Consider the following 27,360-nt stretch of genomic DNA (forward strand, 5'->3'; position numbering starts at 1 on the left):
TAGAGGAAACAGAAATGTGTTTAAATGTGCTGCATGCTCGTGCTCGTGTGATACAAACTAAATGACGACACGCTCAAAAAACCTCAATCTCCAGCACTAGTACCGGTCACAAACTCCACAGAGTACCACTCATTATTCAATTACTACATAATCAGTATATATAGATAGCTGATAGATAGAATCTGATAGAAGATCTGATAGAATTAGGTTATTTCTAGTTTAATATCTAATTTCTTGATTACTTGTAGTTATATTTTCTCTGCAAACCATATTTTGTCCAGTAGGTGGCAGTGGTGGCGCTGCATAGAGGGGAAACTGTTACACTGATTCTTAGAGAGAAGGAGAAAATCGGGAACAGCAGAACGATAGTGAGCTGAAGCCATATTTAGATTTTCCACACGGAGTAAAAAAAGTTAAAAAGAAACAAACAATTAAGAGCTAGTTAAAATGTTTTTTTCCACCAAACCTACTTCTAAGGAAGGAATGGCAGAGCAAAGGGTCGAAATTACGACAAGGAGTTTACTTATTTGTATTCTATTTCTCCGGTTGTTGTTTTTTTATGCATGATTTGTGAGAGAGAGAGTTTCATTGGACGGGTTCGCCATTGGACACGCGAGGCAGAGTAGCAGAGGGCGTGGGTGATCATCTTGCCTGCAACACGGACTGCTTCTACTCACCATTTCTTCATTGCATCGTACAGATAAGCGCAAGATCTCACCACAAAAAACATACTACCCGGGTAGATGGACTTTGGTTTATTATTTTGGGGTTATTTCATCAGAGCTCTGAGGTCATTTTATTTTCTGTTTTTCTCAACTTATGTGGAAAAAGGTTGAAAACTAAGAGAAATACTGATTTTCACAACTAAAAGGACATTACAAAAGAAAAGAGAAACAAGGTCATACGGTTTGATAATTGATGTTTAATAAATGCTGGCTATATGTTCTGAGTAAACTATTTTGATATTTTTATTTCTCTCTCCTCTTTTGAAAAGTTATAATAAGTGCCCCTTACACTCATAAATCCACCAGAGTTTAACACCAACACAAAGAAATCGTAAGGTAACAGACATACGGCGGAATTTCCGGCGGCAACGGAGCAATCCCGGAAGTGGAAGGTCGTGAATATAGACTATAGGCAATATGAATTTAATCAGGAACAAGGAAAGGCTGCCGAGCTGACTCCTTGTTAGAGGTAAACATTTAGTCAATTGACCGAAAATTAATCAGCAGCCATTTTATTAATTGATTAATCCTCAAAATCTGCTTTCAAGCAAAATTGCCAAACATTCATTCTGACTCCAGCTTCTCAGTTTTGGGGATTTGCTGCTTATTGTATGCATGTGAAAATAAAATAAATGGCCCATTAGTTGATAATGAAAATAATGAGTTAGTTGTGGCTCTAGTCCCGATACCAAAAAATGCAGAAAATAAGACAGGAGCATGAAAAACATCTTACATATCCTCTAGTTAATGGCCAGTAATGACACTTAAACTGTTGATGCTGAGTGAATACTAAGTCCGCAGCAAAGTGCAGATGTTACTCTAGAGCTCATGCACAGCATTCAAACACTTAAGAGAGTGATAAACTACCACAGAGTCCATGACAGTGGCAGATCGGCTTGTCATTGCAATGAGCTCTCTGTATTGATTAAGTGCTGTATCAAACACATTTGGGGACAAGACATAGTAGTAGTATGTAGTGAATCCCAAAAGTTGGCAGCAACAAGAATGCCAGACATTCAGGTTGCAACTCAAGCTTATATATATATATATATATATATATATATATATATATATATATATATATATATATATATATATATATATATATATATATATATATATATGCCTATCCCACACATGTGATGCAGTCTGCAGCTAAGATACAATGTAAAAACAACCTACCCCTACACAGGGATGTCATCATGATATCTGTTATCATTGAGTATTGAATCAGAGCTCGGTCTCTCTTGTGGGAAGATGTGAATGACTCCTTTCATCGCATAGCAGGCTCCATCTATTTCTTCTTGCTCCTCCAACAGCAACTAAAAGAGATCGCCTTTGGTCTTGCTCCGCATCCCAACTTCCATGAAAATCAGTCAGTTTGCAGGGGGGAGGAGAATGTTGAAATGAAGAAAAAGAAGAAGAAGAAAAAAGCCAAACACACTAATAATTCAGAGCTGTGGAGGAAAATCTTGACAGGCAGCAGCTGAGCGAGCGTTACGAGATACCCCCCCCCAAAAAACATCAGCGAAAACACAAGAAGGCCGTTTCCTTTTCCTAGCAGCTACTCCAATTTTCCTCTGAATCCAGGGAGGACTGCAGCATACATTCACACTCACACACACACAGCCAACAATGGGCAGGTACAAAGAGAGAATAAGAAGAGGGAAGAGAAAGAGAGGGCAGAGATATAGAGAGATTAAGGGAAAGCTGATGTCATCTGTTTGGATATGTGGCCCTGGGGTGGGTGTTTTTCAGGTTGTGTGTGTGTGTGCATTGATCAGGAATGTGAACGTGCTGCTTTGTCAGCCTAATCCCCCCCAGCCGAGGCCACACTGGCTCGGGCACATTACCACTCAATGACACAATCTGTTTGTCAGGATGTCCCGTGCAGTTTTTATTCATTTATAACAGTTGTGATGGACTGCCTAGCCCGAAGCCTCAGACTGCCCGTCCTGCCAGAACAACAACCTAACATGTATCCCATCGACCCCCATTTAAACTCTGCTTTCTATCCAACGCCATCTATCCACAGTCCTCCAGTGTCAACAGCTGCAACATTAGGAGAGCCAATTTGTTTTCTGCATCAATAAGTGAGGGATTTGAACCGACAGCCCGCTGGGTCAGAGAGGCTGGAATAATCACCACACTCCGTATGGTAGTAATCATCTCATACTGAGACCTCTTGGCCCTTTAATACCAGAAGCTAAGCTATCTCATACAGCCATCCATCACCTCTGCCCCTTTCCTGCTACTGGACCTACAGCGGCTGTGTGTGTGTGTGTGTGTGTGTGTGTGTGTGTGTGTGTGTGTGTAAAATGTGTGTGTAAAATGTGAATAAAAAGCTCTTAGTCTTACCTCTACTGTTATAGCGACCGGAGATTACAACTGAAGGAATATGCCATTATTTCTGTGTTGTGGAATTTAACTGTCAAAACATTTAAAGATTGTGTAAAACAAAAGAAAGCTATTTTTCCTGGATTTTGTCACTCCTGTTGTTTGTCATATTTATTACCTCGAGGTTAGGAGGTTATGTTTTCGGCTCGGTTTGTCTGTTTGTTTGTTGGTTTGTTTGTCTGATTACGGGATGTTGGGACCAGCAGTTGTGTTAAACTTGATTTTAACCAAAAAGGCCTCAGATTAAACTGACCTCTGGAGACAAGACACACATGTGGCACATGTGGACACAGACAAAGAGATCTGGGCCTAGGTGGAAAACCCACAGCCCTTGTCACCAAACTACCAGGAGGAGAAGAGTCACAAAATGGCTCCAGGGAGGGGGCTGCAGATAAGGTTCGCACCTTCCTGTAACTTTGATTCTTCCCATTGATTCAGAGGTTCCTCAAACACAGCATGGGGCCTTAAACTATAAATAGCCTGTGCACCCAAAAACTCTTGTCTTCTGCTGCTGGCTCACGCTGCTGAAGGAAGCACACAAGCGCTTGTGCTAAAAAGTTCCATTTTTGAAACAAAGTGGATTTAATTAAGGGATCCTGGAAACACTAGGGTTGGGTACCGAAACCCGGTTCCACTATGGAACCGGTTCCTACGCAAACGGTAGTATTCGGACCGGATTAGAACGCAAATTTCGGTTCCGACTGAAATATTTTCCCTCTGTCGCTTCGGACAGCGGCATACTCTTTTTTCTTTCTCCCTTCTACGCCGAGTGGCGCACGTGCCCGCTCGCGGTGTGAAGCACGTGTCCGCGCTATTCCCCCGACATGCACTCTACAATCACAGCTGATAGACGGCTTTTTGTACACGCTCCGAAACGGACGTAAAAATATCACACTTTCTCTGTAGTCTACCGCTAGCAAGCTATCGTAAATGTAGGCTACTTTTTAAATGGCATATTTTCCCTCTGGGCTCACCAAAACGGACGTAAACCATTCACTGAACGTGATCGCTAGTAAACATATTACATTTGCTCTGCTAGTCTATCATTCAGGACAAGACCCTGTAGCCTGGTGCCCTTTCAAACTCATACCTGTGTGTCCAGGCCTCTTGGACACCATCTGAGAGAGTTTTCTCCTGTGCAGGACATGCCATAAGTCAGGAGAGGTTGTTTCTTGCCAGAGAAGGCAAATATGGTATTTTTTCTGCAAAAGAACTGCTAAAGTTTGAAGCTGGTTGGCATACCAACTCAACAACATTTATTTAGTTGTTACTTGTTAATAGTGTAACTGTTATTTGTTAAATTATTGTAGTCATGTGTTGTAATTTCCCCTTGCGGGATTAATAAAGTATACATTATTATTATTATTATTATTAGGTGACTTAGGTTTACTTATTATATATTTAAGTACTTTAAAACGTTAATATATTGTTAAATTTAAATAATTTTCAATTTTAAAAAAAACTCCATAAAAAGAGCCTTTCTTTGATGTCATTTTTCAGTTTTTCAAGAATCGGTTTAGGAATCTGAATCGTTTTAAAAGTACCGGTTTGGCATCGGAATCGTAAAAATCCAAACGGTACCCAAACCTAGGAAACACACATTGTGTTTCAACGCTGCAGAGAGAACGACGACGTTCTCTAGAAGAAAATCGGACACGGACACCGTTGTTTCTTCAAAGTCGACTCTGGCTTGTTCCCCGCTGCCCTGGGGATCAGAAAGTTTCTCCGTGGCCGCTGACGCGTGACACGGACCGTTTCTGTTTTAGCGTGGAAAGCTATGGGCAGACACGAACGGACTGAACACACAGTAAGAAGGCTTAAGGTTTTCTGGGCAGAGGAATAGTGTGTTTTATTAATGTGTAAAGGCTAATGTTGCCGGTGTTTACCATTAATGTGTTTGATTAATAATGTGCTATTGGTGCACGTCTGATTATTAATCTGTGATCGGGACCACGGGTCCCATTATTTTCTGTGAATATACTCTGATCACGGTGCACTGGTTGATATGTTTGTGTTGAATATTGCAGCTAGCTTGTTAGACTGTAATTAATACCTGCTAACTCCCCTTTCACTGAGTTTTAGTTATTGTACTGAGTGAGATAATCAGGTTTTCAAAGTGTCTTTCTTTCTCTAAGGGGCTTTCTTTCCTCTTTCACTAACCGCTCACACACACACACGCACACGCGCACACGCGCACGCACACACGCACACACACACACACACACACACACACACACACACACACACGCACACACACACAGTGTCTCACCACATGCTGGTTTGTTTTTGCTTTGTTGTAGTTTAAAAAAAAAGGTATATTGGTTTTAATTGATCGAAGGATTATTGATTGGCCATTGATAATTTTGAAGTTAATAAATTCTACTATATTTTAAATAGCAGTTGTCTGTGATTATTTTGTGTATTTTGTTGTAATAATTGCTGGTTGAACACAGGTCAGTGCTCGAATTCACCCTTCCCTTTGTTCCTTTAGAAATTAATCAAATTAATTCAGATCGGTATTTTAAAGGGAACACCACCTAAATGAGACTATTTCACAGTTTGATTATTGGTCCCTGATTCCAGGGTGGTGCCCCGTTTTGATTGTTTGTTGATTTGATAAAGTTATTAATAACCATATTCATAACTTTATTAATATTGATAAAACATCTTTGATAATTTGCCAATAATTGAATCTGTACCCTACGAATTCCCAACAGGGATTACTGAAAAAGAATGAATTAGCCAATACCTGTTTTCACTGTTTCATGGATATACTAAAAACAACCAACTGGATTACTTTTTATATTAAAAAAAGGCTGCCTTTGACAAATATGATGCAAGATCTCAAGTTATTCAGGTGTTTAAAGCCAGTTTACAAGCGTTTATCTTAGAAACAGGAAATCACTGGAAAAAGTAAGTTTGGGCATACTATTTGAGCCATGAGCAAAAAGACAAAAAAGCCTGTATTTCTTCCTCAAGCTGTGGTCTGTCGCAACTGTATTGCAATTAAACTGAGCAGAATGACCACAGCTGGTGAAGAAGATTTTCGCTGGGACCTTGGGAAGTGCTGTGACTTAAAAAAAAGCTCTAATGATGGCACTTGTGGTAAATTTAAAAAAAACGAATGTGACTTTAAAAGAACGAACGTTGACATCTAAAAGAACAAGCATTGATTTAGTTAGTCAGTGTTGCATTCAAGGAATTTCATGCGTCAACTAAAATTTACTCCGAGTTGTCCGACAAATTTTTTAAGTGTCCAGGCTGATACAAAGCCATGAATAGCTCAAAGGGGGGGAAAACAAAGTCTTTCAGAGTAACGTGCCACGCTTGGGGTAAACAATGGTTTGTGGACATTTTTTTTCTCCATAAATAACAATGAAGGTTGTGTTCAGATAGACTCGCTCATCTGAAGGTGGACTAAAGGATGGAGAGGAGTGAGGAGGTGCTAGGTGGTTTTTTTTCAGAAGAGGAATGAACTCGGGAAACTTTACTTTTTGTCTACAAGAATTACTGCATGAGTATTCGTTGTTTTATTTGAATTAAATAAGTCTGTTAGTTACGTGGGTTATTTTTTCTTCTTACACATAAAGTCTTTTACTCAGCATGAAGGACTGAGATGGAAACATATATTTTGTAACTAACTGAACTGCAACATGAAATGTTAAAAAGCTAATTATCAGTGATGGATTCAAACGACTCAAATCATTTATCTGGTAAACATTAACACCAAGGCAAAATAACAATGATCTAACTTGATATAACTCTTAGTTGTACATTTCCCTGTCAGTGTTCACTCATGAGGGTCAAAAATACTGTGCTTTGGCAATACAGCACTATATTCAATAAAGTTGGGTTTAGTTATCTGAAACGACAAACTTTGGCTGATGTGAGTCATCTGCGTTTGGGTAATAGGCCCTTCTGTATTATTAAGCTTCAAGACAGATATAGTATATCTGAACATTCAGACCAATATGGACTGAAATTATGACTTAGATGTTGGCATGAACGCAGTTTGAAAGTCGAAAGGTAATAATTACGATCATTTATATGGGATAAACACTGCATATGTTAAATAACTATCTCTGTCTCCCAGATCTTACCTGGCAATATGTTATTATAATTGTCAGAAATGATGGGCAAAAATATATATATATTTTTATAAGATTTTGCATGTATTGAACTGAAAAAAAACAGTGAACCACTTTTGACACCTTGAACTGTAAAATGTCCCTTAATACTTTTTCCGTTGAACTTTTTGAATTCCCCAAAATAAGAGTTTACTACAAAATGCAATGTGCATAATGATCGTTTTTCTCGATTGCATTGTTTTTGTGATGGTTAGGAGTCAAAATTGAAAGTGTGATCAAAATTCGATTAATTACACAGCCTTACTTCAAAAGCTGTAATTGATGTGTGTTTAATGGCCAAGAACCCAGTCTGGATCACCATCAAAAGCTACAGCTTTCTCTTTGTCAAACAGTCCTCTGCAGTAACCGCACAATGACTCTTAACTAAATTAACTTTTAGAAAATCAAATCAAACAGCAGTGAAGGCATTCACATACTGTACCTCTGATACTATGAGCCTCTTTCCCTTTCCTCACCATCTCCCCCCCCCTCTCTCTCTCTCTCTCACACTGTCACTCTCTTACATTCCCTCTTTGATACAAGTATCCATTAATTCAGGATCCAGGATTGCCCCTCCCACTCGCTATCCATCTCAGATTGCTCGGCCAATGGACGACTCTCTCAGTGCGACAGATCAAATTCCGCGTCCACAAATAATCCCTCACCAGCATGCTGCTGCTAGCGCTGCACAAACTTTAATTGGATCCTTTTAATAGTGCTCACTATGGCCACTTTCAGCTATGTAATTAGGTTTCCCTTCCTATAGAGTTTAATGGTTGAAGGGTGGGTGAGGCAAGCAAGGGGGGAAGCGAGAGAGACAGAGAGAGGAAGAGAGAGTGAAAAAGGCCAGACGCTCAGTTTTACACTAGGCGTAATCCAATTTCACTCACAGAGAACTCATCTCAATGCCATATATACTTTTTCAATGGGGTTTTTATGGGCCACCATAAAAACCATAGGCTGGTGTTGAATATCCTCATTGATTTTTTGGCTGTGAGCAAAGTGGCCCTCCCTTGCTCTCAGTGACTCTCTTTTGGCCTACACCTGTTCCAACTGGCTCCCCTGTCTAATGCAAAGCTCCAAATGGGGGGAAAAAACTCTGGTTCCCTAAACACAGACACCAAAACTCCCCGAACAGAATGCAAATCACGGGATTTGTGGAATGATTAATTTCTGCCACTTGTGAGGCGATTAGGGGGAGTCAATCAAATGAATAATATATGTAGAAGAACTCTAGAAAAAAAGGCTTTGGCACAGTCACAGCGATGAATGGATGATGGGAGAACAGTAAGCAGCTTAATGACAATAAATACAAAGAGAGACACCCCCTAGGGATAGACAGAGGACTGACACAGAGGAGAGAGAGAGAGAGAGAGAGAGAGAGAGAGAGAGAGAGAGAGAGAGAGAGAGAGAGCGAGAGAGAGAGGTGTAATGGCACTATAAACATACAGTAGATGGATGGGTCACTCACCTGTCCAGGTGTGAGAATGGACATTCTGTAATTCTAGCTGCTCTGACAGTTCATACCTCAGCAGGAAAACAATGTGTTTGTTTACACCTGTGCTCATCATGATGACTAAAAACAACAGCAGGGCAGTCCATCACCACCCACACGGCCAAATGATTAGACAACACATTTTCCAAAAGATGTCTGATGCAACGCTCCTGTCATTAATAACGTACAGTTCACATCAAAATCCAAATCATATGGAGCACTGGAAAACCTAGAGACTACATCTGACGTGGACAATCCAAACTAAAAAAAGAGAAGACACACAAACAGTAATGCCTCATCATGTCAGCCAAGTCCATTTGTCAAGGTCACACACATCGACTCCGCTAGCTGTCCAATCACGTGAATGCTCACTAGTCTTAAAAATGGCAGTGCTCCCCATTGATACATTCTACGCCCGGTGATGTGAATGCAGCATGAGAGCCATCAAAATCTTTAAGATCTAGAGCTGAAACGATGATCACTCCACAGATGGAGTGATCAATAATCAGCGCCTTTTGTGATAATCATATGATATATTTCTTAAGCAAAAAAATGCCAAGTATCCCTCATTCCAGCTTCTCAATTGTAAAGATCTACTGTGAAACCATTAATCGAGAAATTTTAATTTAAACAATTGGTAGATGCAGTCCTATGCAACTCCAAGCATAAAATGTCAGAAACACTTCAAAGCAGCAGTTGGAGCGTATAACTGAAGGAAAGAAAGCCAGTGTGGTGACTCCAGCGGAACATATGTGTCTCCCTGGGAGTTAGACTAGAGAATTCTCAATCACCTGTGTGTTTCTACTACCTCAGGAATACAAAGTGGCATCTGTAAAAGAGAGGAAGCATGAAATCAGGAAGAACAGCAAAGAAAAAGACAGAATTGTAGCACCACACACCTTTTCCTGTGATACAAAGCATCACATTCACCCCACTTTTACAACACTGAAAGGCATTATAAGGTTAGAAATGTATGCGATAAAACATACGGCAGCATAAAATCACCAGCACAACCATCTGGCTGCGGCTTAATTAATTACACTTAATCACATTCGAGCATATGCAACACATTTGTACGCCACGGCAGTGTAGCATGGAGGGCGAGACGAAAATAGAATCCATTTTGATTAAGACAAAAGGACAATTTCTGAGTGGCACCAAACACCATTACAGCCACAGTGGCAGAGTATGACGAAACCATGGCGCTCAAAGTGATTCATTCATCACTCCTCTTATGTTAACCTTTCTTCATCTCCCACCTGCTGGAAAATTCGCGCATTAATCTGCCTCATTGTGTTAGCGCTATTGACGGCTGAATGGAGAGTACTGACTGCACACATGTTGAGGCCGGAAATCACACACGCTTCTGAATGGCAGGTGTGTCGAATGAATGTGCGTAAAGTTCACGAAGGATACGCACATGGTTGTGTGTGTGTGTGTGTGTGTGTGTGTGTGTCTGGGGGAGGAAAGGATTCAAAAGTGTAACCGTCCATGTATGAATATTGTTGTCAGGGTATATACTGTACATACATAAATACACTATCCATTGTACTTCTCCACTGATCTGCATACAGTACACAGTGTATTCAATTTATGAACAGGAACATACTGAACGTTCAAATCAACTGTGAAAAAGTGAATTATGCTGCAGTGTTTGAGAGGTTTCTATAGACGTTTTGATTTATTAACCTCCGCCAAGGTTTTGTTTTTGGCTCAGTTTGTAGGTCTGTTTGTTGGTTTGTTTGTCTGTCAGCAGGATGACAATTTTTATGAATCTTGATGGAAGGGTGTAGCATGGGCCAAGGAAGAACCCATTAATATTTGGAGCAGATCCAAATCAAAAAATTGTTTTTCCCTTGTTTACATGGCGAGATAGGGTATTTGTGCTGCATCCATGTGTCAGAAAAAAGTGTTTCTGATCATATTTTATGGCTCATCTGATTTGTTTCCTTAGCTGTTCATTGTCACACAAATACCGGGAACAGCTACCAACGTGTTGTTTAAACGCTCTGAGCAATAAAATACAACGCATCTTCTTTGTAGCGTCCATTTTCCGTGCTCTACGGGTGCCATTCTAGTTTAACATGTTTTTTTAAAGTGTCTCTGAGTCGTGTTTGGATTACATTGTAACGGCCGTGAGTCCAAGCAGACAACAGGCCCAGTCACACCACTTATAATGGAAACATTTTGGACGAAACAAATTCATTTAAATCTGTGGATTTGCTCGTGGAGGATAAGTAATTCTGCATTTTTAGAGCAACATTGAACGGCTGCAAACCGTCTACACTGGGCTGACCTTTCATTTAGGAAATCTACTAGTAACGATGACATTTCTCCACATGAAGTGGTAAAGTCTCCTGCTCGAGTTATTTCAGGTTTGTTTTGATAGTGGTGTTATCCCTTCTCAGTGGTATAAGACCATCATTAAACATACAATTAACACATGATCCCAAATAACCACTTAAGAATAGTGGCATTAGCCTTTGCTGTGTTCATTACATTGAATGTTTGTGGGCACATATATAAGTGTGTGTATCAATAGTGTATGAAAGCTAGGGCTGTGTGTGTCTGCTGGCAGATAACCATGCAGCGTGCAGCTTAGTATTCACCTATCTAACCCATCCCTGTGTGGAGCCGATGGAAACCCCTTATCACGGACCCTCAGAGCACTACGTCCCTCAACTCAAAACAGCCTGCAGAAAAACGAGGCAAAAATAAAATATGCAGGAAAGGAAGAAAAATACCCTCCCAGAAACTGATATTTTCCCCCTAGAGATGTGGCATCCATTCTTGTTTGTTTATGAGTGTGTCTGCCTAGACTTTAATGTCCTGGATGGGTAAAAATGAAAGACTGTTACAGGGAGACTTAAAGAGGATGAAGGAATGGAGGAGGAGTGAAATAATAAGTCTTGTTTTTTTGATACAGAATATAGTTATTAAGAGCTGGTGATGGATGATACTTGGAAGCCAAAGAAGGAAGTTGAAAAGGCACAGAATAACAAAACGTCAAGTTCTTATGAAAGTAGAGGAAATGGAGAGAAAATGGTGATAAATGCCTGTTGTATAAAAATAAAAAAAAAAGCACAGACTGTTTTTACAGAAGAATGGGGTATAAACATAATCAGTGCATCAATGTGAAAAGTGTCAGGGATAAAGATGGGTCAGCCAGGCATTTTTCTTTATCACTCATAATCCTGTGAGGGGGGTGGTATAGAGCTAAGCATCATGGGACTTGTGCTTCCTGAATCCCAAGAGACCAGACAGCTCATTTCTACCTCAGAGCTGCTTTGACTTGAAAAATGAATGAGTAAAAAAATAAATAGATAAAAATAATAATAAAAAATAGGAAAAATATGAAGCAAGAGACAAGGACGCTAACAGGGAAACATGATGTTGATCAATGAATGGTCACAGAAGAGTTATTAGACCTGATGATTTCTCTTCAGTTTGGCAGTGTGAATGTTGCTGCCATGACCTGACAGAGGTTCAAGAATAGATAGGGAAAAAGAGGCAAGAAAAGAGAGTAGACACAAGATACCAGTGAGGCAATGAAATACGATATATGAATATGAACAGATTAAGGCTTATCAGATGCCAAAACTCAAAACAAAATTCTATTACTCTTGGGAAATGATCACGGCGGCAACTATTTTATCTTTCTTCCCAATGGTCGTGAGGTAAACAGTAGAAATACGTCGTTCGCATTACAAATGAATCAACTAGGAATGTGTGCTTGCATGCATTTGATTGGCCAACGCAGCATCCAACTTTAGCACAGGGCTAAAGTCGGTCTGATTATGTCTGTTTAGTAAATATGAAGCTGAAGGTGGGTGGATTTTTTCACATTTTGACAAAGCCAGGCTAGCTGTTCCCCCGGTTTCAAGTCGTCATGATTAAAAACATTAGTTGAAAAAAAATGATTTTTTTTTATTTTTTTAGCAGAAAAAAAATAACATCTACAAAATGATGTTGGAGTGAGAATAAACCGAACTATGGCAACATCACTGCTGTTACATCACTGCCGTAGATGCCAAAACGCTCTTTCTCCAGAGACAAATCTACAGTGATGGGTGAAGGGAAGTGATGGAGAGGTGGGGGCAGGGCATGAGTATACAACATCCTGCACACCTGGCCTGATTATCCAGAGAATATAAACCAGGTCGGCAGAATTTGACAGCACGTTATGATGGTTGGTTTTCCGTTTGAGTGACAGCTGGGAATGGCCTTAAAAAAACTGATGGATAGGTGGGAAAAAAGCTGAGCAGTCTTCCCTAGAGACCATGCAGGCTGACAGGCTCAGAGAAACTAGTTAAACTGAAAGCTTGGAGGTGAAAACACAAAATAATATAGAGTTTAATACAATCCAATGGACCGCATGCATCAACATTCCTGTGAGATGTGCTGCTGGAGAGCTCTTCACTGTTCACTTTTAACAATATTTGTATCTGACTTGACAAGTATATTGTCCCTTAAGTCTTATGAGTGTTGGACCTGTTAGCTTTAAATGTATGTTAATCGTATTTTATCAACAAAAATACCTTGAAACCCAAATGGTGTTGGTAACTACGCTTCTTCCTCATTTTCTTGTTAGGTTTTTACCTGAAGTCAAACTTATTTAAAAGGCACAATCCATGATTCGAATGTAAACAAAAAGGCCAAACATCTTTCCATCGTTCTCAAACTGATTGACATGTCTTCAAATCATCAAAATCAACATTTTTTTTAAAAGTTACAATCCTTAAGACTCAGTCCTGGTTGATTTGATGACACCTGTGGTTACCATGGTAACAGGAAGTGTGGCTTCACAATAAGCCCCCCTCTGGCATGCTTTAAATGTGAAACAGCAGCAGTAGTAAATGTTCAGTTTGCAGTAGCAATGCAGTAACTTAATTCAGCTGTGATATGGCGGTATAGGACAGTAAACAGTAAACAGTGGGGCTGATATCAATGAGATGAAATTAAAACAACAGTAGTCTCGCTTTGCCAGACCTTCCTCCACAGCGCGGAGGAGGAGGGTCTGGCTAGACGACACAGCATTCCAGGATGGGAGAAAAACATGCTCTGGTTTATTGGCATTTCTTTAAACCAATCACAATCGTCATGGGCGGCGCTAGACGCCGGACGGAGCCAAGGTCCCGCTGCAAAATAGCCACTTAGGTGAAACGTGTACGTTCAAAAGTTGTTTTAGTCGTGCAACAGAAAACCCAGATTGGACAGATAGTCTAGCTAGCTGTCTGGATTTACCCTGCAGAGATCTGAGGAGCAGTTAACCATAGTCCTCAGAAATCAACCAGAGTTTAAAATTCCAACACAAAGAAAGCGGAAGGTAACGGACATCTGGCCGAAAAGAAGGACATACGGCGGAATTTCTGGTGGCAACGGAGCAATCCTGGAAGTGGAACGTCGTGGATATAGACTAAAACAACAGTAACGCTGACATGCTCCATCACTTCTTATGAATCCACAGTGCAAAGGTACCTCCACTAACAATGAAAATACTGAAAAGAAATATAATTACTAAAATGTTAATACATTTAATGGCTATGGCAAAAAAATTCCACCATAAATAGTATCAAAAACAGGTGAAAGTCAACTGTTACTTTAATTAAGTGAATACCTGTTGATTGATAAAGTTACACTTAAGCCCAAAAAATATCAGACCAATTAAAGCACTAACAATGTAATTCAACTAATTATGGGTAAACTTGGTTTAAAATGAAATAAGTGATTTATGAATAAATGTATATTATGTTATTAAAGTGAGTGCATGGTTATTTGTTCACATGAATTAACAATATTGTAGAAAACAAAGAAAATGAGTGGGATAAATAAACTGAAAGGAGGAAACGAGGCGCACGGTGAGCACTCAAATTAATGAAAACGTGCACGAGGTCTCTTTCCTGCTCATGCTGTAAGCATCTTGTGCCCTTGATGTTCAGAATCTTGGCCTTGATGTTCTTTGTGTTTTTTCTCCCTGTGGCGACTCCTAGTCCCTGTGCTGCACTGATCTCTTTCCAACACAAAAAGTTATACAAAAGGCCAGAATAACAGTGGAGACTAATTAGGAAAAAAATCTGGGATATACATGGAGAGATGAAAGAGAGGAGGAAACAAGTGAGCTGGAGAGGGGTAAAGTGTGTATTTCATTTCATCCAATTCAATTCAAATGGAATTGTCACTGTATCTTGCACAAGTGAATCTGAAACTGCAAATTCACAGTTAAAGCAGAGCAAAAAACAACAAATGCAGAAGTGTGCATTAGTAGCAGCATCAATAGAGCTAACTGATTTCTAGTACATTTTATTGCAGCAGCATTTGGGTAATGATTAGTATCGATTACAAGGTAAAAGCTTAACTACCAGTACTTAAACTTGATTCCTCATTTACACTTCAACAATGCATACATTACAGGGCTGCAGCCAAAAGATTATTTCAGTCATTTACTCTACAAAATGTCAGAAATCACAACCATCACAATTCCCCAGACTCCAATGTGACATCTTTAAATTGCTTGTTTTGTCACAATCTAACAGAAGTCTTATCAAAATACCACCTACATTTCAAAGAGTAAATTCTGGATTAAGCAAAATCAAAATCTCACAGAACATTTTAAATCTGTAGACCAAGAGTCCAAACGCCCACCCCCCCAAAAAGTATTCAATTTCTAATGATGTAAAACAGAAAAAAAAAAACATGCAGATCCTTACATCTGAAAAGCTGAAACAACCAAATGATTTTTGTTGAAATTTGTTGATTTTCAACATTGTTGTCGATTATTCTGCACAAATTGATTAATCAACGTATTGTCACAGAATCGGTGTTGAGTATGCATGTCATTACTGTAAGGTAAAAACCATTATGCTTATCCCAGCAGGAAGGCAATGCATATTTATGGGCCACTCTCTCATTTTTTTCATTAATCTACATCAGGCTAAAGGCTTTGTAATAGACATTCTGTGTAATGGGGGAGGCTACTCACAAACACTGCCAAGGAGAGATAGACAAACAACCTTGAAGAGAAAGAGAGACAGAGAGAGACAGAGAGAGAGAGAGAGAGAGAGAGAGAGAGAGAGAGAGAGAGAGAGAGAGAGGGGGGGGTTAGAGGGGGAGACAAAGAGGTCCTTTCGATCTCTCATTGAGCAGAACGTGTGTGGATTTAAATGCAGAAAAGGGCAAGTGGACAAGACATATAAAGACAAAAATAGAGAGTATGACGTATCTGTTCCAAATGTATCAAATTACTCCAACCCAATTTCATTACAGTCTAATCCACCCTACAGCCACGATAAAGCTCTCTTTCTCCCCTAGCATCGTCCATTTGACAGCACTGTTGCTGTGATTTTACACTTTTATGCTGGTCTTCATTTGCACTGTACCATCCTGTTTGCTCCTGGGAGAGCATCTGTCTCTACAATTTTAACATGCTGTGTCAGTGTGGGCCTGCTTCTGCCATGATAATTTAGTTGAGTGTGTGTGTGCATGTGTGAAAGCATATGTGTAGAGCTAGCACGTTCCTGTTTAAGCACGATACAGCTACTGCTTCTGACGTGCTGCAAGGCTTTATGAGCAAAGTTAAAGGTGTCTTCATATCTGTCTGCTGCTGCTATCAAGTGTGCCAGTGTGGATGTGCAAAGGCTCCGCTTTGGAAGAATATGCTTAAATGTGTGCGTTTGTGTACTCTTTTATGTGAGTGTTAAAGAGCTGGTGAGAAAGAAACAATATAATGTAGAGTATGCAATTGGGACCGTCTTGGCAGCTATGAACATTTCAATTCTTCCCATTTGGCAGCGCTGAGAAAGAGAATAAACACAGTACATCCTGCGCTGATGTCTGCAAGGAAACAATATATTCCATCGACAGGAAACTATTTTGATGACCAATTAGAAGGCATCAACTTGGGCTCTGGGAAATTATGAATTTTTCACTATTTTCTGACATTTTATGGACTGAATAATTAATCAATGTACAAGACTAAGATGCTAGAAGCTCTATGGGGCTGTACATCAGTGCTTTGATGCTAACATGCTCTAAATGACAATGCCAACATGCTGATGTTTAGCAGGTATAGTATAATGTCAACCATGTTCACCATTTTAGTTTAGCATGCTAACATTTGCAAATTAGCTCGGCAGAGGCTAGCTTGAACATAATTGGTTTTGCAGATACTGTATTTTGGTCATAAATCAAATCATAGTGGTGCTAGAGGATAGTCATCAGGAATTATCCTTTACAGACCATGAATGTACAAAATGTGGCTAATAATCATTGGATTACTTGATACGAAAATAATCGTTTGTTGCAGCCTAACGTTCAACTACGAGATCAAAAAGATGAATTAAGAATTTATAATTTATTTCTAATCCATCTCTTTTAGAGCTCTTGTTTTTCCTGGGTGGCAAAGGTCTTCTTATTACAGATGTTGAAATATGGTGGCATTTCACAGGCAGCCATCACATAAAAAGAAATCATCCACAGGTTGGGAGTATACAAGATTAGGTTAACTACCTCTGTTTACATCCACACATGCATGAACTCAGTCCAGGATATAAAAATACTGAGGTCAAATCTCCCCTAATAAAAATATATATTTTTGACTAGACACCAAATATACATAGTAGGTGTGTAAAGATTCACCGATACAAATCGATATCCGGTTGTATTATCACAGATACGGCTACATCAATACACGGACCCCTGCATCGGTCTAAAGTTCCACTTCCAGGATTGCTCCGATGCCACCGGAAATTCCACCGGATGTCAATCTTTTCGGCCAGATGTCCGTTACCTTCCGCTTTCTTTGTGTTGTAATTTTTAAACTCCGGTGGATTTCTGAGGACTATGGTTAACTGCTCCTCAGATCTCTGCAGGGTAAATCCAGACAGCTAGCTAGACTATCTGTCCAATCTGAGTTTTCTGTTGCACGACTAAAAAAAAACTTGTTCCTCCAAAACAAGTTCCTTCCCAAGGCTATTTTGCAGCGGCACCGTGGCTCCGTCAGTCAGAATCAGAAAAGGGTTTATTGCCAAAGTAAGTTACACTTACGTGGAATTTGCCTTGTTGGTTGGTGAATACATAAATAAACAAACTTTTGAACATTGACATAAACTAAACAATAAGTACAGAAACAAACATATACAATATAGCTGTTTAACATAAGAAAAAAGAGGCTGAATGGATTGAGCGCAGAATGTGCAAAAAAATATATAATATGTGCAATGGGCAAGTGTATAGTTCATGATGTATGACAAGATGGGGACAGAGCAAGCAGCAACCCTTAGACAGCAGCCTGAGTAGGATATATATATAACCTGGGTGTAATCTTAGTAAATTTAGAGCGTGTTTTTAACAGTACAACCACTCAAACAAGCTTAATCAGTGTGTTATGTGCGCATGGTCAGCGAGGACATGTCATGGTGTACTTCCATTATCAATCCTTATCTTCTCAGCAACTCACATTATTCATGTATGCAATATATTGTATATAAGTATGCAAATCACGGCATCATGGCACATGATTGAAAATGTCACACCAAATGAAGATAAAAGCTAAGATACTAGCTCCTAGTGGAAAAATGCAAAGGGGTAGGGTGTAAATATCAATGAAGTGGTCCCTCAAGTTGAATTTAAATTTGTGGTGATATTGAAAATGCAGTCATCATAGGTTTCATGTGTAAATCATTTTGCCCACCCACCCCCACCCCCCTCTCCCCCCGGTCTTGCGCCATACGGGATGTGAATTGAATTCAACTATCAGTGTGTGTTTCAAGGTCAGGAAATTATCAGCTTGTTGTAGAGCTGCATGGAAAGCCATAATAATAGGGTGAGAATATCTTGTGATCTGACTTTCAAACTCACTTCAAGAAGAGAGAATATGATGAACATTCTTTGAAGCGCACAGTGTGTATAATTTCACATAGTTTACTTTCCGACATGGAAAAAAAAAACTCTTTGAAGATGAATTTCTGCCATGATAAAGTGCTGAGCCCAGACTACAGAGGTGATGTTCTCTCCTAACTTGGACAGCAACAGACAGGCAGCATGTTATTGTAGCTCCTGTTTTGTACACTGTAAATACACTGCTATCTGGACTGCTGAGGCTGAAAAGAGACTAAGATTATGTCCATAGATTTCACTACGCATGAATTATGCTTGGAGGATGACATCAATAAAGCACAAACGCTGCTCAGTCCGCTTTTACCCAGGCTGCCTCTTCTTTACCAAACACTCTTTTTTTCTTTCATTTTCTTTTGGTGTGTATGAGCTCAGGGAAAGCTAATGAAAGCCTCAAAGCTTCCTGACTACATGAGCACACTTTTTTCTTTCTGACGTGGGTCTCTGAAAGCAGCATTTCCATGAAAAGCAATGTTGACTGATTGCCATTTTGCCTGCATACTACAAGGCAAATCCACTGTTGGCTATGGAAGTAAAACATCTCGAAAGTCTGGGGACCGGTCCTTCAGGGTATGCAAATGAAGACAGAGAAGTCCCTTTAACTATGTATGCACACACGCACACTTAACAGCATCTCTCTGTCAACAAGAGAGGGTAGAGTAATAGACCATGAAGAAGAGAGAGCTGGAGAACAAGCGAGGCTTTGATGTGGAGTGACGGACGGGGCCATGGCAAGACTACGCTGGTATATTGCCATCGACTTCGAATAGACAGGAAGAGGAAATAGAACAAGAGGAAGGAACTGAGATGAAGAAAATAAATATCGGGGAGGGAAATTACGACAAGAGGAAGACCTAACATACAGACGCAAAGCGGATGAGAAACAACAGAGATAAGAGGATGAGAAGGGAAAACATTAGTTACAAGAATTTCTGTGTTGTGCTTTCAGCCTTTTCACAGCAGAAAATGATTCAGTATGGCAAGCAAGCAGTCGGTCGTTGGAATGGAATGTGAGGGGAAAGAAAACGGGGAGTCGAGTTGTAAGCACACAGGAGTGAAAGATCGAGGAGGAAGGAGAGACAGATGACACCAACGGCCTTGAGAGGAACAAGCACATGTTTGCTGAGAAACTATTAACTTTACATTTAAATCATTTATAGAAGCAGCTGCAAACATAGGACTCATACATAACCCATGACCTAAATTCCCACATATGTATATTTCATGGGTTACATCCATGCTTAAATTAAGAACCACACCATTTGCCAAAGTTCATGAGTCACCATAAGAAAAAAAAAACACACAGTCATGTTGAATTAATGAGAGGACCCAATGGAAGTGACATAGCGGCAGGGGTTAAAAGGGGCTTAGCGTTTCCTGCTGGGGCTTGTCGACAGTGTTCACACTGGCCGCCGACAGCGCTGGATCCTCATCTGCTTTGACAGCGCTCGTAAAGAAGCTATTACACAAACATTTCCTATGGGGCTGACCACACAGCGAGAGCTGTAGATCAATCTGAGCTTCCCACAATCCCTGCAGGAAATACAGTATGTCAGGGAGAAGACAGGCGGACATACAGAGGATGAAGAACACAAAGAAGGATACTAGTAAAATTGAGATTCAGTAAAAGACGACTGCATCAAAAAACAGAATATGAAAGTATACGAACTTCAGGACGGTTGGCTTTTCATGATCACAATTGCGCAGAAACTAATCACAGCTCCCGCTAAATCACAATGACTCATGTTTGAAATTGACTTACAAAGATTAAGCTAATTGACTAAATTAATGTACAGCGACTGTGTTATTTATTGGAGCGGTTTAAGGTTTACACTCATGTATTTAACTGCTTTACATAGTGTCTTATCTAGGGCTGCAACTAGAGATTTACATCATCATTTAATGTGTTGATCACGTTTTTATTGGGTCTCTAACAAGGGTTTTCAAAGTGACACTGTGGGCCCCCCTTTATAAAAAGACATGAGCGATAACTGTACCCTTCAACAACCCCCATCTAGTAATGTAAAAAAACAAATAATATAACATGAAAAAGCTTTATATATATATGGATTATTAGTCTTTGTCTGACTTCAGTTTAGGGGATAATGTTTTTGAACCACAGTTCCCAAAATGTGGGAGTGCTGGGTGATGTTAACAGGAAGGAAGCAATGATGTTGCCATAAAGTTAGTTAGATAGCTTATGTGCCTGTTTTTTGTCCTATATTTGTATTGATTTTGGCAAATTGACACCATAAAAAGTGTGCAGAATTACCTATTAGCAGTTCCAGTTTGCAATGTAACCATTGTGTTGTTGAGTGTTGAGACAACTATCCCTGGATTACTTTGGGACTTAAGAAAACCTAAAAACATGACAATTCTCTGACATGTTCTAAAATTATAAGAGTATATTTTTCTATGATTTCTAAGCAGATTATAAGACACTTTTCGCAATGGACATCGGATGAATCCTCATGAAGTGTAAGTCACACTGAATCTAAAAATATGTGTATCATGTCTGCGTAAACAGATTTGACTGACTTATGACTCCAAGAAGGAGTACCAATTGTAACGTCTATCGCAGCAATCAGTTACTATGTTAAAGTACCTTAATTGCCTCCACGAGCTATGTATCACAGCCTCTGCTGCGGGCTAAATGAGCGGGCCAGACAACATTAACTAACTTCCTGTTGTTTTTAGAACACTGCACGCACCTGTCCCTGTCACGTCACTCAGTATCTTTGCCTCACTTCTCTCCCTCTGTGCCCCTGGTAAGGCACGGCTCACAGTTTGAAAACCTCTGGGCTATAAAATGTCAGAAAATAGTGATGAATGAATGAAGTCTTCACATTGCTTGTTCTGTCTGGTAAATTTCTTGGTAGAATTGTTGCTATGGTTACCTGCAGTTGAACTAAGGGCCTTTTGAACTCTTGACTAAGTTTAAGATGCCACTATATACTATTGTATTGGACACTTGCCAGCTGTATAAATGTCCCACAGCTATCATACATTATGCAGTACTATTTTAAATATGCCTGAAAAGCAGCCATCATTTGTACTGCCAACATAATTCCCACTATGACCATTGTAGGAAGCACTACAGCTGTGCATTGAAGACCTCATAATACATATTCCCCAGTTAAACACAACACTCAACCTCACATTGTCAACTATTATGTATGATACAGCAGCTAACAATAACTTTAACCTCTGAATATCTTTTTAGTCCACAGAAGTAATCCCAAACATATCAGCAAACATATTGGCACACTACTGTTTTATAAAATGTTCCTTTACAATGCTTCAACACCAGTCAGTGATTTAATTAAGTGAATTTGGCCACCTACTGCACCTGCATACAGAACTTAATGATTAATATTGAATTTTCTAAAGTGCTGACCTTCTGCTGCAGTGAAGCAGATGGTTTGAAATATCAAGCCAAACCGCTTTGTGCACCTGCTCTTGTCTCGCTTTCCATCAAAGAGGAGTAGTAAAACACTAGAGGCTTTTCTCTTTTCAGTGACTATTATGTAGCCAGAAATACGACAAACGAGGACATAACACAAAAACTATTTAAATTACCTGCGTAGCTTTTAATTCAGTTACAGTGGGGACTTTTAGCAATTTCAACCCAATAGAAGTACTTGGAAATTAACAGCTATGCAGTACAAATAGTCATTACGTTGATGTGGTTGACTGACAACCCGCAACACTATCAGGCATAGCTGTTTATTTGAAGCTCTATGGACAGGGTAATAGATACAGTATAACCTGAGGGTGACACAGAGAACAAGCTTTGTATGATTGTCTTATTCCCTTATGCATGTTGAGCATCCATCAAGTTGCAGTCCAAGTCCAATTTACAGAGAAAAACACAGGGGGAAAGACTGGCAGTTTCTACAATGCAGTTCTTGAGGAGAGCACGGGTGGTAAGAAAGCAGATCAGAGTGAGAAAGCGAAAAATAACAATTTAATAAGCTCAAACCCCAGGAAATAAAAAGGCAGCAAAAAGGAGGCAGGGAGCAGCTTTTCAGATCGCTGCACAGCTGAATAGACCCTGACAGGTCTAAATGAATGTTAGCCTTAGCCAGGTCTCAGAGCTGAAGGTCTACATCTCATCACCTGAATAATTCACCTGCTGGGCTACTGATTCACCCCTCGGCCTCAGCGTGATATAAGCCGACTCTGTCGCTGCCACTGCAACAGTCTCATCATCGTCAGGATCGGGGTTGTCGGTCAGAAAAATAAAAGTCCCAGGGAGAAGATATATTACTTTTTATTACAAAGCCCGAAAAGTTATGAGCAGTTTCACCCCAATAAAATGTATCTTTCTACCATGCTTCGTCCATGCCGAAACAACAAGGAGGAGGAAAAGAATCCTTATTAACTATATTTGACTGAAATTACATTTACATTTTAGAGGAGTTGACTGCTATTTATTACCAATCCTGATTAACGAGATACACCCAATACTGTTCGTCGTGACTGGTTAATGGAGCTCTTTCCTGTCTCAGCTTAGACTGCATGATAAATATCGCAATATGAATAATGTAATTACTTAAATGGCTGATAAGCTTGATGATTGATGACAGTTTGCTCAAAGGGTTTCGGTCAATATTAAGCTGTTATTACAAATCCAATATTAGCCTGCCAATGGCCACCTCCAATGTGATGCAGTGTAGTTGATCACTATGGAACTGATTTATAAAGGTATAAAACAGAGAAAAGCAGCAATTGAGAGTCTAGAGCCAGTAAATGTTTGTCATATTTGCGTGAATGCTGATTCAGCAGCATTCACAGTATTGTTATCCGATTCTTTATTCTTCAACTTTCTTTTGTCGCCTCTAACTTCTTCATATATTCAGCTACAAAAGACATTCAAATATCAAAATATCCAGCTCTTTAAGCACATGATGGGACTTCTTCAACATTTGTTCAGCTATTTATACTTTTTAAAATATTAAGCTTTTACATTTTTTTTTTTTTTTTACTATTAAAGTTAATGAGAGCAGGCTTCAAATCCTCTTCTACTTCAAAATGCTACTCCTACTTCATACTTTCACCTACAGACACCAATCAAACTTTAAACCATTCACAAAAACTTCAGCTATTAGACTATCTCAGCAGTTTGATATATTTAACAGTTTTTGTGAAAATTAAGTTTAAGTTTAGTGTTCATTTCAGGAAGTTTATAATGGGTGTGCATTGCGTGACTTACAGTGGGTGATGTCATCGCTAGAGCACGGAGCCTTAAAAAAATCCTCTTAGTCCCTTCTCTATAACTTGCCCTCATGCCCACAATTCTTCCTTGTCATACAACATATATACATCAAAACATAGGTATGCTTGTCTTCTTTCAGCCAATGTAAGTCATTTAAGCAATAGGACTTATACATTTTGCTCGGTGAGCTTCCAAATGACAGTTCCAAATATTCCTTCATTCGCTGCCCATGTTAAACATCCTTGAAATTTCCACGCAAAGGCACAGCGAACCACTTTTTTGAATCGCTGATATACCCACATTTTTTATTTTTTATTTTTCCACATAAATTTAATATCAATATGTTCCCAAAGGACTTGCGGCGCTGAAGATGATCTTCCACGAGATCTTGTCACTCGACGCAAGATTAAAACGTGACGGGATTACTTGTCGAGGTAAAAAGTGTCTCATGATATCAGTATACAAGTGCAGAGCAGCAGCCAGCATGACGGATGAGTCTGACTTTGACATCGAAATTAACATAGAAGATCCCCCAGCCCTTTTCTCTCTCTCTTGACCGAGACACACACACGTCTGCAGCGTGTCTCGCGCAGACCACTCTCTTTCTCTGTCCTTTTTAAAATGAGTCAGGAAGCGGACAGCAAAAGCTAACTTTACTTTTAATGATATTAAACACAGAGAAATGTTCTCCGTTCGTCCTATAATGGTCGTAAATCAATACTAGAGTAGCCTACTTCCTTGTTTATGGCTGTAATGAATAAAATGCAGAGGAGGAGAAAAGAGCATCTGTCTTCACAAACATCATCTGTTGAGTGTTTGTTGTAATTTATTGGTGCTTTAGAACGTAATCACTGTGAAACAATAAAATAAGCTTTATTTCTCTCCGTCTACTGTACAATGACACATTCAAGTGCAAAACAACTGGTCTCAACTACTGCCAGAAAACGCTTGGTTACATTGTAACTTTAGTTCTCTGAGTGACGAGACTATCGCGCCACCGTAACAGGGTTAATTAAATTAAAAATCCTGTTATACAGGAGAGAAGCCAGTCATTTGGGTTTGTGGCAAAACCTTTCAGTGCTGTTTTTTTTGTTTTTTTGTGACTTTCGATTGAATAAAGGACTATTTTTCCAGTCTTATTTCTTCAATGAAGTTTTCTTTAATATAGTGTTAAAATCTTGTCTCGTCTCGAGAACCCAATCATGTGTCTCGTCTCATGAGCTGGGTGCATGTCACACCCCTAAGAAACACCTTTTGCTATATAGCAGTACAACACCACCACAAAGTTTGCCTAACCCCAAAACGTTTCATCACAAGCTTCATAAAGATAGAATGTATTGCAGGTTGTTGTATTGCATTGTATAAGATTGTAGAGGTGTAAAACTGGTAACAGTCCATCTTCTAATAGTCACATTCAGCTGCAGCCTAGAAATAAATATAATTTTTTTTGTTGAAAAGAAAACAGTGGATGAAACATACTAGTTTGTGCACACAAAACAAATCAGTTTAGCAGGAAGGCTTGAAAAAAGAAAACAAAAAGTGTTTCTTTTGATGAAGTCTCCATATACTGTTTCCCTCTCCATTAACCCCTTTCTTTCCATGTGAGCAAATGCTAAAAGCTGCACGAGCGGAAGCAGTTAGCTTTGGTGAGTCGCTTCACTCGCTCCCTACAGTGTTATTTAAACAAGCCGTGTTTTCATAACTGTTATGTGACGGTCTGATGAACATGAATGCCATGTGGCGGTCTAATGAACATGGCGGCCGTGTACATCATCAAGGCCTTAGATAAAAGAGCTCGGAAAATCCTTCAGAAGGACAGACAAGGCCAAAGCACTTTTGATTAAACTACAAGTTCACATGGAGAAAAGAAATCTGGACATAGATATAAAGGTAGCGGTCATAGATATAAAACAATAGATGTGACATGACTTCATAACTAATGGGATAACCATCCGCCATCTTATCTGGGTACTGTTTACAATTGCCACCAAAGGGCAGAAACTTTATTAACAGCTGTGCAGCACCTGTTGCTTTACCAAAAAGACAGAAGTGACTAGGGAGGCTGGCATAACTTCCCAAACATCAATATAGCCTTCATTTAAGATTTATATTTTACATATAAGTCAACTAAAATGGCAAAAGGTCAGTGAACTACGTAACTTTACTGTTAGCTACCAATGGACCAGCTGTCAGTTATTACTGCGTGCTAGCTCTCAACAGCTTTGATCTGTTAGCTAAAGAAATATTTATGACCAGCAAGCCTTGTTTTGTTAGCTACCCTAAAAGTTTAGTAACTTTAACGTTATAACAAAGTTTATAATAATACCCTAACATTTGACTGCTTATTAAGCAGCTGATTCCATGCCAATCAAGTGTAAACATATAACGTGAGTAACAACAAGGAGCAGCTGCTCGTCTTAACTCCTAAATCCCGTTTCATAATATCTCAAGACAAATCCAGCCAGCTGTGTTACAATCTACACACAGAGATGAATACCAGGCAAAGCAACCCAACAATAACGTTAACCACATGTCGGCAACACGGAATACTAACATTAACCGAGCACACAATCAGCCGAGGGGTCGCACTTAACGTGATGTTTACCACATCTAACGTTAGCTAACTTCAACCCTAAATTAGCCGCCTGCTGCAATCAGTCATCAGCATATATTAACATCACTTGTTGTCAGCTTACCTCATGCCTTAACACAATCTTTCGCTCAGTAAAGCAAACAAAACATGATCCATGTCCTGATCAGGGAAAGTAATCCAGTTTGTAGGCTACTAACGCAGTTCAGGTCAAAATTCCTGCGATTTCTCCGCATTATCAACGTAAACTTAATATCCATTACCTTCAGAATAGCATGTGATAAGAATAAAAATGAGAAGTTATTACATATTAATAAGTTTAGGCAAAAACATTAAACAAAAATATGATCTGCAATATAAATGCAAAATTATGAGATTATCTTCATGATTGAACACATAAATGTGTTCTCTTGGAGCTATAATAATCAAAACTCTTCCAAAATCTTAGATTTTTGGTTCGTTCTCGACAGGCACAGTTGTCTTACGCTCATTACTTTGAATTAAAAACAGTATTGATATATTGGTAGAAAAATATAAGGATTATAGAGACAACATGAGTCTCTTTCACCATAGGTTCCAATTTAAGCAATTCTAAAACTTAACCCACGTGGTTCCATCCTGGAATGGCAAGTCAGAATTACATGTCACATCTATTGTTTATATCTATGGTAGCGGTGCACACATTCATCATATATGTTCAAACAACAACAACAAAGAGATATGAGGTCAGTTATACCCATCATCCATGTTGATAATGCCTAATTATAATGCAGAATTTGAAAGGAGTTAATGGAACCTTCCACATCATAGATTTATAAAATTGATCCTGACTAACTTCCTATTCACAGAAACAAAATGGCATCAATAAGTCAAAATTTATTCAAGGCAGGGGTGGAGATGATTTTTTTTCCCCAGTG

General features: G+C 39.4%; 1 protein-coding gene across 13 annotated transcripts in view; it reads right to left on the minus strand.

Moving 5' to 3' along the window:
- The window catches only part of magi2a (membrane associated guanylate kinase, WW and PDZ domain containing 2a), a 243,621-nt gene that overhangs the window by 92,534 nt on the left and 123,727 nt on the right, over positions 1–27,360 (minus strand). The window contains exon 1 of one of the 13 annotated variants that reach the window (XM_035995855.1): positions 1,908–2,358. The exons of the other annotated variants lie outside the window; for them this stretch is intronic. Coding sequence (XP_035851748.1) covers positions 1,908–1,944 — 37 coding nt within the window. The 5' untranslated portion in view covers positions 1,945–2,358. Of the gene's footprint in view, positions 1–1,907; positions 2,359–27,360 lie in introns of those variants that run through there. 13 annotated transcript variants of the gene reach the window in all.

Source organism: Sander lucioperca, chromosome 20 (genome assembly GCF_008315115.2).
Source record: "Sander lucioperca isolate FBNREF2018 chromosome 20, SLUC_FBN_1.2, whole genome shotgun sequence".
NCBI lineage: Eukaryota > Metazoa > Chordata > Actinopteri > Perciformes > Percidae > Sander > Sander lucioperca.